The sequence below is a fragment of the Taudactylus pleione genome, unplaced genomic scaffold, assembly GCF_031769625.1.
Source record: "Taudactylus pleione unplaced genomic scaffold, aTauple2 ptg000006l, whole genome shotgun sequence".
Taxonomy (NCBI): Eukaryota; Metazoa; Chordata; class Amphibia; order Anura; family Myobatrachidae; genus Taudactylus; species Taudactylus pleione.
Genome location: NW_028284409.1, coordinates 22,251,562 through 22,265,991, shown reverse-complemented (window position 1 = coordinate 22,265,991; position 14,430 = coordinate 22,251,562). Strand labels below are relative to the sequence as shown.

The 14,430-nt window shown below is 41.4% G+C and overlaps 1 protein-coding gene across 1 annotated transcript in view; it reads left to right on the top strand.

Moving 5' to 3' along the window:
* AIG1 (androgen induced 1) overlaps positions 1-14,214 on the top strand; it is a 421,887-nt gene extending 407,673 nt beyond the window's left edge. The window contains exon 6 of the mRNA XM_088451753.1: positions 11,946-14,214. Within this exon, the coding sequence (XP_088307879.1) occupies positions 11,946-11,983 (38 nt within the window). The 3' untranslated portion in view covers positions 11,984-14,214. The remainder of the gene's footprint in view (positions 1-11,945) is intronic.
* The last annotated feature ends 216 nt before the right edge of the window (positions 14,215-14,430 follow it).

Genomic DNA, 14,430 nt, shown 5'->3' with positions numbered 1-14,430 from the left:
AGGAGGTGATTGCCAACCTCACTAAAAAATATATATAGAAAAAAGAGTTTGCTGCGCTCCAATAATGTTGCAGGGACACAGGGAAAACACAAATCACGTGAGTGTTCAAAGTTTAACTGAAGAACTGTAATAAACACAATAGCAATAAGAATATGAATAAATCGATATGACAATGTGCTTCAATGGTTATTGGTTATAAAAATAAGTAAAATGAAACATGAAAAAATATAAAAATGAAACATGAAAAAATATAAAAACAATAATATCAAACATAAATTCACCAAAAAGGGACAACAAAAGGAGTTGATCAGGCTCCAATATTATGTCCCCAATATCACCTGTAAAAATTAGAATCCACTTAAAAACAATTGATTAGCTGGAGAATCGATGCTAAAATGAATGTGTACATTAAACCAGGTTAATACAAAGAGAAACCTAATATATGTGCACACTCTCCCTCTATATAGATAGACCTCAGTGCTACTAGCCCTTCATTGAAATGAGCCACCAGATATATCCAGTTCACGTATAGTGTGTTCAGCTATATGTACAGCTGCTAATACAATCTGATATTCTGTAATGGGGTATAAATGCTGATCCTTTTATAGTAAATTGAATAGCACAAATGTTATTGTACAAGGATGATAGCAAAGCCGGTAGTGTGCTTGTAAAGAATGAGTGAAATAGCACAGTCTCTGAGCATCAGAGAAAATGTACCTTTGGGTAGCTCAGCGTGATGAGCTATTAGCTGATATCCAGCAACAGTGTAACAAGAAAATGATCCTCTCTAATTAGCGTTATTCACCGTCTGGAGAACAGATGTAACGACAATGCTGACCAATATGGGGCTGATGTCTCCTTTTGTCAGACAATGCTGTGAACGGAGACCCCGGCTGACAATGGTTGTATGTAGACTCTCGTCTCAATGAAGCCAGCAGTGGAAGAAATGAACCGCGTAGTTGTATACTAGCGGTGTACACTATTACCTTCCGTCTCCTATGTTGGAGTAGATGGTGGAAGCCGCTTGCAAAGGTGTCAGCTGGCGGCGGGGAAATGACCTCTCGTTCGTAAAAGCCAGCAAGGACACTAACAGCGGAGCCGCCGGCCGGCGGTGAAGATGATAGCTCCCGTGTGTCAGGACCAGTGGTGCGGGCTGTATATGGTGTAATTCAGTAGCCGCATAGGATAGATGACAGCGACAGCCCAGAAACTTGAATAACCAAAGGTTCCAAAAAACGGCTTGCAGTGATCAGCAGCAGAGGGTCTTCATATAGGGAGAGACTCCAGTGACTATAGAGAGCAGCAACGCGTTTCGGATACTCCTGTATCCTTTTTCAAGCTGACTTTGATTTATATCTCTTATGAATCACGGCAAGCAATGCTGCACACTGAAAGACCTTGCAGTAATGGGCAGCAATATTGCATACATCTTCCAGCATTTCTACCATCATGGAGAGTAAAAGGTACATGCCAGGTCTGCATTAGTCTGAGCAAAGCTGTAGTAATCAAATCCAGAGATGCAGCAATATCCGTGTGCAATGTAGAGGTGTTTGTTTCTTTATTTTATTTCTGTTTGATACAGTACTGCAGTGTTTTATAGTAAAATGATCTGTGAGCGGGAATAGTCTGTATTCTATAGTTCAGAATAGTGTTTGCTTACTTCACCATCTTGGATCGTCCATTCCTAGACTCTGCTTTCACTGCAACTGAATTTTCTGCCAGCAATCAAGCTCAGATTTCATCCTGCTTTTCAGACAGACACACATAAGACCCAAGAAACTAGGCTCTAATTCTATTTCCCAAAATATGATGTCGTTCTGCTGTAGTGATACCATTGCTGAGTCCTCAGCACCAGCAGCTCTGTAATACCTCATTTCCATGCTGTCAAATGCGCACGTAATCAAAAGCTGGCTGAGGAGGAGGGAGCCATCCCTGAACCAGTTATATTGTAGGCATGTTCTTAGATGGGGTATAGCCCATAGTTCACAGAACTCACCGCAGATTGTTGGTGAGATTGTCCAGATTGCTGGCAAGATAGGATACTTATAGCAGAGCATGTCCAGTGGCCACTGTTCCCAGCAGGGCCTTGGTTGCTTGGGATAACTTTGAGTAGTGTACGTCCCCTGTGTTAGATGATTTTTGAGAACATTCGAGGTCTAAAAGGTGACCACTGACCACCTATCTTTGCTTCTGAATCTGGCTAGTAAAGGAGGCCATCGCCTGTGACCCTGATAAGTGTGTTTATAACTCATGGTATGGATAGTCATGTCTGGATTGTGTTCCACTTTCAGGGGTAAATAAATATTGTAATTTTAAATATATTATAAATTCGACGTGCATTTAAAAAATATATTTATATACATAAGTAGCTAACCATATGGTAGCCTTTAAGTCACTATGGTAAAGTGCCACCTGCATTCTTACAAGAGGTATACATGGTATACAGCCTTCATAATGTATTTTACAATATGCATGGCCTCGTTTATAATAAGCATACCTCCCAGTTGTTGGCAGGACAATTCCTATTTTTGTGGACAGTTTCTCAGTCACGTACTCAGAATATACTCTCACCACCCCGGAGTGGTGAGAGTGGGAGGTCTTGCACTGAGGATGTATGTTTTTCCACAGAATGCAGCATGAAATATTTATTTATTTTTTTAAAGTCCACCGTAGGCACGACAACCATGCCCACTCCCAACTTGTAGTGGTCTCGCCCCTTATCCAGCTGTCTTGACCTCTGATGTGCAGGGGCGCCGAGAGGTGGAGGAACGGTTACTAATTACCCCGACCTGAGCTTGTTGGAGGGTCCCAGCGAGAGCCCGGGTCCACTGCCGCCCCCCACCCTCAGCAGTCTGTCAGCAGCCTGTGTCTCCAGCCGTGCTGGGCTGCAGTGGGGCCAGAGAGGCTGCTGCCACTGAGCAAAGGCAGCAGTTTCCTCTGATTGTGAGGGAGGGGAGAGATCATACTGATCGGCCCCCAAAGATTTGCCCCAGGCTAAGGGCCTCACAGTGAGCAGCAAATAATTTTTCTAAGGCGGGCGTGGCCACACCTCCGGCAATTAGACCACACCCCTGAGAGTACTGGGGCCCGGGACGGCCTGCTTATGTGTGGAGGCATGAGTTGGCAGCAAATCCAGGTAGAGAGCAGACACACACAAATACAGTTTTATTTTAAAACTGCAATTTACAGTTCAGCTAAAACACACCCATTTGCGACTCAAAGTCACCATATTTAAGTTGGTCAACTCTGCATCACAATATGGTTTTGCCAAAATTTAATATATATACTGTAGATGTGTCCTTTTACACTGTGGCTTCAGCCAGGGCCCGGGCATCGTTTCACTCAAAATGTGTGACTCATTCACACAAATAGAACTACTGGAAGTGACAACGCTGTATTGCTAGTGTACACCGACCACTGTGATGTGTGACATTTGTACACAGGGCTGTCATCAGAAATTGTGGGGCCAGGTAATGACAAAATTGGCAAAATCAGTTAGCAATTCTCAAAGTTTGTGCTGTGTGGGTGGGTGTTATTATTACATGTCAAGCTATCAAATTATGGGCAGGATGTACTAAAGGAAATTTGTGGTAAAAACCCAGTTTTCTGGGTTTTTACAGCATTTTCTTATGTACTAAGCTCCGGCCACCCTATTTTCGGTGCGGAGGGTAACGCCAGAAAAACCTAGCATTACCCTATAGAAGCCCATGGGCTTCTTACCGCATCATGCTCAAAACACTTCACCGCCGCCCTGCAGTCGCCCAGCACACTCGCCCCCACTCACCTCAGTCTCCTGGTTGCCGGCCCGTGCTCCTCCTGAGTCCTCCGCCTCCTTCCTTTTCTTCTTCAGGGTGCAGGGAGGAGGAGGAGCCCGGGACTTCCTGCACAGGTCACCGGCAGTAAGCTTCCGGGGCTCGGAGGGGATGGAGACCCCTCACCGGCGTCGGCTGCTTCGCAAAGGGCAGCTCTTATCGCAAGACAGGTTGGATGTACACCGCAAGGTTAGTACAGCCCGTCCAATTTATAAAACTCTACAAATACAGAATATAGGAGAGAAAACTGTTGTAAATACACACACACACACAGAAAACCAGGATCTATACTAAATATATAGGGAAAGGCATGTATATTCTACAGTGTATATATATATATATATATATATATACAGTCAGGTGCATAAATATTGGGACATTGCCAGAATTTTCATATTTTGGCCTCTATTCACCACCACAATGGCTTTGAAATGAAACAAACAAGATGTGATTTAACTGCAGACTTTCAGATTTAATTTGGGGGTAATTGCATCCAAATCAGGTGAACGGTGTAGGAATTACAATGGTTTCTATGTGTGCCTCCCACTTTTTAAGGGGCCAAAAGTTTTGGGACTATCAACTCAAAAGCTATTTCGTGGACAGGTGTGGGCTATTGCCTCATTATTTCATTATCAATTAAGCAGGTAAAAGGTCTGGAGTTGATTCTAGGTGTGACATTTGCATTTGGAATCAGTTGCTGTCGACTCTCAATATGAGATCCAAAGAGCCGTCACTATCAGTGAAGCAAGCCATCATTAGGCTGAAAAATCTAAACAAACCCATCAGAGAGATAGCAAAAACATAAGGTGTGGCCAAATCAACTGTTTTGAACATTCTTAAAAAGAAAGAACGCAAAACAGCAACACCAAAAGACCTGGGAAACCACGGAAAACAACTGTGGTGGATGACAGAAGAATTATTTCCATGGTGAAGAAAAACACCTTCACAACAGTTGGCCAAATCAAGAACACGCTCCAGGACGTAGGTGTATATGTGTCAAAGTCAACAATCAAGAGAAGACTTCACAAGGGTGAATATAGAGGGTTCACCACAAGATGTAAACCATTTGGTGAGCCACAAAAACAGGAAGACCAGATTAGAGTTTGCCAAACAACATCTAAAAAAGCCATTATAGTTCTGGAACAACATCCTATGGACAGATCAGACAAAAATCAGCTTGTACCAGAGTGATGGGAAGAGAAGAGTATGGAGAAGGAAAGGAACTGCTCATGATCCAAAACATACCACCTCATCAGTGAAACATGGTGGTGGTAGTGTCATGACGTGGGCATGTATGGCTGCCAATGGAACTGGATCCTTTGTATTTATTGATGATGTGACTTCTGACTAAAGCAGCAGAATGAATTCTGAAGTGTTTTGGGCAATATTATATGTTCATATTCAGTCAAATGCTTCAGAACTCATTGGACGGCGCTTCACAGTGCAGATGGACAATGACCCGAAGCATACTGCAAAAGCAACTAAAGAGTTTTTTAAGGCTAAAAAGTGGAATGTTATGCAATGGCCAAGTCAATCCCCTAACCTGAATCCGATTGAGCATGCATTTCACTTGATGAAGACAAAACTGAAGGGAAAATGCCCCAAGAACAAGCAGGAACTGAAGACATTTGCAGTAGAGGCCTGCCAGAGCATCACCAGGGATGAAACCCAGCGTCTGGTGATGTCTATGCGTTCCAGACTTCTGGCTGTAATTGCCTGCAAAGGATTTGCAACAAAGTATTAAAAAGTGAAAGTTAGATTTAGGATTCTTTAGTTTGTCCCATTACTTTTGGCCCCTTAAAAAGTGGGAGGCACATATAGAAACCGTTGTAATTCCTACACCGTTCACCTAATTAGGATGTAATTACCCTCAAATGAAATCTGAAAGTCTGCAGTTAAAGCACATCTTGTTTGTTTCATTTCAAAGCCATTGTGGTGGTGAATAGAGGCCAAAATATGAAAATTCTGTCAATGTCCCAATATTTATGCACCTGACTGTATATATATATATATATATATATATATATATACACAAATTCACAAGTACCCGTGCGCTGATCACTTATAAAGCTGTCCTTATATAAAGTCACAATAGTCCAGCACAAAGATCCTCCACAACATCCGTGGGCATATAGCACTCAGATCCTGTATTTATATACCGCAGCTCTTCTTTCCCCTTCTTTCTTCTCTTTCTACACCATATATATATATATATATATATATATATATATACTGTATATTAATAAGAAAATCTGGACCCAGATAAAGTACATTGAATAGCCTGATCCACATAAAATATATTGAAATAGCCAAATATACATAAAATACACTGGAAAAAAACAGATCCACATAAAAAACACACTGAAAAAGCCAGATCCATATAAATAGAAACATTGAAAAAGCCAGAACCACATAAAGTACCACCATAAGCCTTTCTGTATGGAACTTAGAAATATTCTGTGTTTGGCTAAGGATGCGTTGCTTATTAATGAAGAAGTGTTTGATATTCTATTACCTGAGTTTCCCATTCTTCCTTTGTTGTACACTCTTCCAAAAATTCACAATGGGATTTCCCCTCCTCCCGGCAGATCTATAATCTCGGCTCGAGGATCCTTGTTTCAGCCGACAGCAATATACCTCAACTTGATCTTACAGCCTATGATTGTGGATCATCCCAATTTTTTGTTGGACACAACGATGTTATTGAATGAGCTTAAGGGTCTGAATAATTTACCAGATGATGTTTGGTTTGTGACAGCAGATGTCACAAGCCTGTATACAGTTATCCCCCATAGTGAGGGCATGTTGTCGGTTAAAAACTTACTGGAAAGTAAGGGATCATTTAATTATATACATACAGAGATATTATTGTCACTATTCAACAACCTGATATTGCGAGTAAAATAATTTTCTCTAAGAGATTTATAGATGATCTGATGATGCTGTGGTCTGGGTCTAAGGAAGAATTGGAGTGTATTTTTGAGAAACCTAATGCCTCTGAGTGTCCAGTCAAATTTACGTTTAAGATGCATAAAAGTAATATTGAGTTCCTGGGTGTTATTATCAATCTTGATCAAACCAGACTTAATACCACAGTATTTAATAAAGAAACAGATCGCAGTACTTTTTTGCATGCCAATAGCTGCCATCCCCATAGTATGAAGCTCGGGATCCTGTATTCACAAATGATACGGGTATGGCATATTAATAGTTCTCTAGAAAAGGCAGAGATACAGATTAACATCTTAATTGATCCTTTTGTTGATAGGGGCTATGCCCGCAAATATTTGAATGCCTTGAAACATAAAGTTTTACTGTTAGATCAAGAGGAGTTGTTAAGTAAAAAAACAACAGATTTCAGCAACACGCAAATTCCCTTGGGTTATGCAATATAACGTAACATCTCCTCATATTAATAAGGTTGCCAAAAGGCATTGGACTCTGATCCAGACAGATAAGGATCTTGGTTTATCAGATTGTGATCTGATGCCTTGCTACTCTAGATCCAGGAATCTGCGCGACCTTTTGGTCAAAACAGATATTTCAGATTGTGGTAAAATGCCTCGGGCTAAACATTTTTTAGAAAAAAACCCATATTGTTTTAAATGTATGTGTGTTACCTGCAGACACCTCCTAACGGGCAGTATTGTTTTCCATACCCATTCTGGGAAACAATTAAACATACGTTACCACCTCACATGTGAATCATCTTTTGTGGTATATCAAATTTTATGCCCATGTGGTTTTACCTACATCGGAAAGACCTCAAGGAAATTTAAAGAACGGATGGGGGCACACAAATCCTCTATGCGTTCTGGAAGTATAAGGTAAGGGCTGTTGGCTACGTTTGTAATACTTCCTGACAAAAATCTCTTTTTGATTGAAATGTTGAAGCTCCTTGCTGTGTGGGCTGTGATTTATTTGAAGCGCCGTGAGTGCCGCACCTCCGTTGTGCTATTTATGCTTTACTGCATTGTGGAGGCACCGGGCCAAAGTTTTGTCTCAGAGGAGTGCCGGATCCACTGACTGTATATATGTATTATATATATATATCCTTATCTATATCAGTATCTATAGATTGTAAGCTTACGAGCAGGGCCTTCCTAAATATATATCTGTGTGTTATTACCCAGTTTTGTTCTATTTATGTTTCCAATTTTAAAGCGCAACGGAATATACTGCACTATATAAGAAACTGTTAATAAATAAATATACATATATATATATATATATATATATATATATATACTGTATATTAAAAAGAAAAGCCAGATCCACATAAAATACAGTGAATAGCCGGATCCGTTAATGTCGCAGCCTAGTGTGTCCAGAACTATTTTTTTTCCTAAGCCATGTACCTCTGTACTATAAAAGCACACTAAAAAATACGTAAGCTTATTTATGAATACATCTGCATACAGTATACTTGACTTTTGTCTCTATTCCTGGAGCTGAGGAGCTGGGCAAGCGCAATCCAAGCGCAATATTGTAAACAGGGTATGCCATTAGGGAAGTGTATCTCTTTCGGGTGGAGGAGTCTAGTGCGATGATGATGAATGACAATCTAACCACATCTGTTTGGCTGATTGTGTATTGACCCCTACAGTGTAGTACTTTCATTCATTAGTCATACAGCTATATTATATTAAGTCATGGCTGTTTAAGGCATATATGGAATTGTAATATAAATTGGTGGACCCGTCCAAACTATTTTACAACTTATAGTGAGAGGAAAGCAATAGGCTTCTTTGAGAAATCATTTAAATGCACTGGCCACACTATAACGCAAAACAGATCAAGCAAAATGAAAAAAAAATTAAGGGGGGAAGGGGTGTCTTTTATGAAAATAAAAATGTATTATTAAATTGTTTGTTGGTAGTTTACTTTTACAGACTCCTGTCCATTATACTGGTTGCCACTCAAGGGCTTTCTATCTTGTCAATTACCCAAGCTCCCGCGATAGATAAGAACTGGGAGCCCCGGGGACTGGTGTGGTATGCTGTTTTTATGTATATGCTATTTTTCTGCATATGGAAATTAGCCGATGCTGTTTAGCATTGGGCCTGGTTGAGGATTTACTGAGATGTGGTATGGTGTCCTTTTTATTTGTGAAATCAGGAACATGCCAGGTCTGGGGGTATAATTTTTGAATTCTGCAACATGTACAGTGATCTGCAAATTTCGGGAAATGTGCTAGAATCACAGTGGCCAGAATGGACTATTATTTATTTTAAGAATAATTATATTTTGCTATTTCACATATAATAATAATCCACATAAATTTAAAAAGGACACTTATTTACACTACACTGTTCCCAATTGGATGTTAAAAGCAAGGGAATATCAATGAAAATAACACGTGATTAAAGTAAACACCAGTGTCAGACTGGGGCATGACGGGCCCACAGGGGAATGCAATGACAGGGGCCCACTGAAGGGGCATGACCAGCCGTGGGTAGGTGCAGCCATCAATTGGAGGGGGTTGGTCATCTCACATTATTATGTACATAAACATACCTATACATAGAATACATATACATAGTATACATACATACCTACATATACATAGTGCATACATACGTATATACATACTGTATATATAGTATCCACACGCACATATATATATATATATATATACATAGTGTACACACTTACATAGTATAGATACATTTACAGTGTACATACTTTATTCATAGTATGTATAATTTACATATACATAGAATAGGGAGCTTGCAGGGAGGGGGGTTGCAGGAGTGGCTATTGCATTCCAAAGATAAGGATTCCTGAGTGGGGGATGCAGAGAAAAAGAACACATGTGGGGGGTGTCACAATTATTAACATTTTTTTATTGTTCTTTGTAACCTGCAGCCATGCTCATGTCAGATGACTGGAGACATTTGCTGCAAGGAGAGATAAAGCATGCTGCAGGCTGTGCAGGGGTAGGGAAGTCCATGGAGAAGAGGGGTGGGTCTGGGAGTAACAGACATAGTTCTATCCTGGAGGAGGGGCCAGCCACTGACACCAGTTAGGACTCAGCAGACCGACGATGTATTGTAAACAAACTACCAGTGAGCAGCGCAGAGCCCTCCCTCCCCTGCCAGCCAGGTCGGTAAACAGCCTCTAATGATTGCCCAGCAAGCAGCCTGCTATAATAATTGGTGTCTGTGACCTGGGCTAGACCTGCTCTCCCACAATAGAGGGTGTAGCTTTGAATCACCGGGGAACTGCCTGACTTCCTGGCGGCCCAGTCCGAGCCTGGTAAACACAATACGAATAATAAGGATAAAAAGGTTTTACGTCAATTGTGGGTGCTGTGGAGCCCCATTGTCTAATTATTTTAGACATTCAGATGAAAATGGACCTCAGCATGGTTCCAAGAGAGGCTACAGTGTACTCTTGTAGCTACTCTTTATACCCTTATGGAGCATAAACACGGTCAGATTTGTCAAATCTGAACGATTTGATGAACAATTTGACCAACGATTTGAACGATTTGAACCATGAATGATTTTTGACTGCAGTAAAATGAATGGAATCGTCCAAATCTGACTGCAAACACATCAGATGTCAGATATCGTTATCTGGCCATCGGCAACGCGCATCGTTCATCGTTCATCTGACAAACATGTCAGATATGTCACATTTTCCTTCAGATATGAACGATTGAACAATTTTTAAAATCGTTATCGTTCAGATCTGAAGAAAAATCTGACCGTGTGTATGCAAACAAAGAATACATACATTAGCTCTCTAGTTAGCTCCATGGGACAATAGATCCCCAGTTATTGATATAAACAAAGCATAATGCATCATATCTCATATTTAAATGCAGAAGCTAAACACCAAGGTCATAAACAAGTTGTTTATGAACAAAACCATTTTCTGCACATATCAGCATAACAGCAAATTTTTGCTCAATAACCACTTTCTGCGGAAGTCAATGCGTGATCAGCAAATCTTCAACACTTTCTTCTGCAGTCAACAAGTTAGTTGGTAAAATGTTCTGCCTATAGTATCTTCTTTTCCAGGCTTAGCTACTTTATTTCTGAGCAGTACAGGGATATACACAGATTTACAAGTATCTGTTATACTGTATATACTGTACATCTCCAGTGATAGTAGGTAAGTATACCAGTAGAAAGGAAAATGGGAAAACTTAGAAGGGGTTAGTTCAGTAACAATAACTTTGAGAGTGAGGTTTGGAAATATTGAGTTGTAAGACCATCAAAAGGGAGCAGAGATCTTGAATAATGAGAGAACTTAGCCAAGCCAACTCCATTGTCTGTATAGTATATAAAGTTTCGACCACCATATTACAATGCTGCAACAGAGGCAGTGCTTTATGGGGACGATCAAGTTTCCCTAATGGTCAGGATTCAGATTCATATACAAGTTCTAGATTGAGACTCTTTGATCTTGTCACATGCCCATTGGGCGTTCCAGAGAATATGATCTCTGGTGCTGTGCTTATTAATGCAGTGGGAGACTTTGATGCAGAGTTACCAGGACTAGAGTGCAACTTGTGAATAGAGTGACTGTATATTTGCATGTATGTAGAGTATAATGCATCTCAAAGATACAATCCCTTCACCATGGGCAGCAAGTATATGCTACATTCATGCCTGCTGCAAAAATGCATAAAGACAAACATTGCAGAGTAACTTTCATGGATAGAGAGTGTAATTGGTAGCAAATACACCACTTTTACTATTGGCATATTACATCTCCAGCCAAACATATATAATTTGTTGGCCTACTAACTTCGACCATCAATTCCCAAGACAAGAGCATGCTGGGTAACTGGAACCCCCCCCCTGAATTTTCACCTGTATGAGAACAAGATTAACCATCATTATGCGACCTCTGATGCTTCTTCTGCTCCTCCCTGTGCTGACATCTTCTGTCACCTCTTTTGGAGCAGAGTTGCATTATATGTAGCTCTGGGGAAATATGTATATTAGTTGTATGTTTGTACATAAAGTCCTATTTCTTTAACTCTTTCATAGGGCTTGGTCTTTCCAGATATCTCACTATTGTCACTGTTGTCTAACAGCTGTTACTATCAGTAATATTACTTATATTTATATATTATTAGTGATTTGATGTTGCTAATCATTAATAATTTTTTTCTAGGTAATGAAGCAGCAGAGAAAGAGGTGAAGGTTGATTGAATCATGGATGCAACAATGAAACTTTCTTATACTTCAATCACACACAATTTGGGCGATGTAATCAATTCTATAACACCATCAGAAGTCTCTGGAAACATCTCAATGCAGTCTACTAAGCATGGCATTCTATAACTATGCTACATCATTTGACACTGAAGACTGTAGCTACAAACTAAAGGGGGAGAAGTAATAAGCCTTGGAAAAAGATAATGTGGGGAGAGATAAAGTACCAACCAATCAGCTCAGTCATTTTTCAAATACAGCCTGTAAAGTGACAGTTAGAGTTGACTGGTTGATACTTTATTCTCTCCATTTTCTCTCTCTCTAAGGGGCCTATTCATCATCGGAGGCCGTATGGGGGGATAGTTTACACTGGAACAATTCATGATTGCTCCGGTGCGGAGACAGCTTCTCTGAAAAGCAGCTGTCCCCTCGGTTAGTATCGCAGCTAGATGCCTTACCTCCTCCCCGTCGTCATGGCTACGCGAGGTCACGAATGCGTACAGGCACCAGGGAGTCCATGAGAAGGTGGCACAAGGATCCGCTCGGTTCCCTCCTTGCATCCCTGGAACTCCTTTCCATAGGAAGGAGCGGAGCAATGAGAGCAAGCGTTGTCTGAAGATGGCTTGTTCTCATGAGCAAACTCTGAAAACTATCCGATCGGACCCCTGATGATGAATGGCCTGGTATCTAAATTATGCAGAAACTAGTGTTTTCGCATGGTTACCGGGCCATTTATAGATGATGAGTAGGCCCCCAAGACTTAATACATCTACCCCTAAGGGCCTGATTCTGAAATGGGGGTAAAGCAAAAAAGAGCAAGTAACTGTGCACCTGGACAGACCATGTTGCAATGCAAGGGGTGCAAATACATTATTGTTTTGCATGCAGATTAAATACTGGCTGCTGTTGCATGAAACCCACAAATACTGGGCAGCTTTATTTTTACACAGCAATTTAAATGTGAGTTTGAATGCCTCTTCTCAAGTCTAAGGGGTAAATTTACTAAGAATCGAGTCTGATTGAGTGTTTTTTTTTCAACTCGATTTACAATCGACAAAACTTCTGAAACTCACAAATTTACTAAGAAGTGAGTTTAGCTGTGACCGAGTTGACCGATGTTGAAGCAGATCGAGAAAATCTCCCCCGAGTAGCAAGTTTAGGTAGACATTACTCACCCGAGTTTGCCGTGTTTTCTTTTTGCCAAACTCACCCGAACAAGCAGCCTGCACATATCCGTAAGATATTTGAAGGCTGCTTGTGTGTTCTACTGTTCTACTGATAAAAAAAGGTTAATATATTTAAAAAAATATGTAAAAAAGCGAAACCAGCCCCGGACTGCTCAACCAGTCCTGTTTCCTAAATATACAGGGTAAAATACAAGTAGGGTACTCCGTATTTTAGGAACCAGCACTGGGCTGCTGAGCATGTCCTGGTTTTAAAAATAAATGAAAAAAATTGTGTATTTTTAAAACCAGCACTGGACTCATATCCGACTGGGGTGTAATGCCACAGCCAGGGGACCCTATGAATGGGTCACCCCAGCTAAAGCATTATCACTCTAAGCCGGTCAGCCCAAGCTGGGGATCTCAGGGGAGATGGGGCCCCCCAATAAAGGGGTCCCTCCTCTCCAGAGCACCCCAGGCTTAGTCTGAAACTGGGGGCTCTTTCCTGCACCCCTGGGTATGAGGGTAATAGTAGTGAAAATAGATGTCAACTATTGTATTTTACAGTGGAACTATAGGTGCCAGCAAGTGCCAGCAGGCGGCCGGCACCTGTACCTTTATTGTAAAATAAATAGTTAAATAACCACAACACTCACACACCGTGTCAAGTATAACTTTATTACATACACCTACATATCCCATTCACACATACTTACCTGCTGCCAGGTGATCTGTCCACTTGTACATGTAGAAATCCAATGGGAGTACCTGGAAAAAAGATCTTATACTCACCTCCATCCTTGCGCCGGTCTCCATAGCATCCACGATACTTGGCAAAAAAAACCACGAATATTGTTCCATGCCGGACAAGTATAGGTATATGTGTTACCTCGGGATGCAGTCAGGAAGCGCCGACGGTTGAAATGCCGACCGCCGGCTTCCCGACAGTGTAATCCCGACAGGGACTAATGATAGGCGTTGAAATCTCAACGCCTATCATTATCCCTACGCCGTGAGCCCGACGCCTGGCATACTGAACAAAGGTAAGCCATTCGGCAGGTGAACACAGCCACGGGGGGGGGGGGGCGGGGAGGGTTAGGTTTCAGGGCTCCCGGGGGGACTTAGGCTAGGGGTAGAGGGGGTTAGGGTTAGGCACCCTCGGGGGAGGTTAGGTTTAGGCACCATCCCCGGAGGGTTAGGTTTAGGCTGCGGGGATGGGGGGGGTTAGGTTTAGGCACTTACAGGGGGGGGTTAGGGTTAGGCACTAGGGGGGAGGTTAGG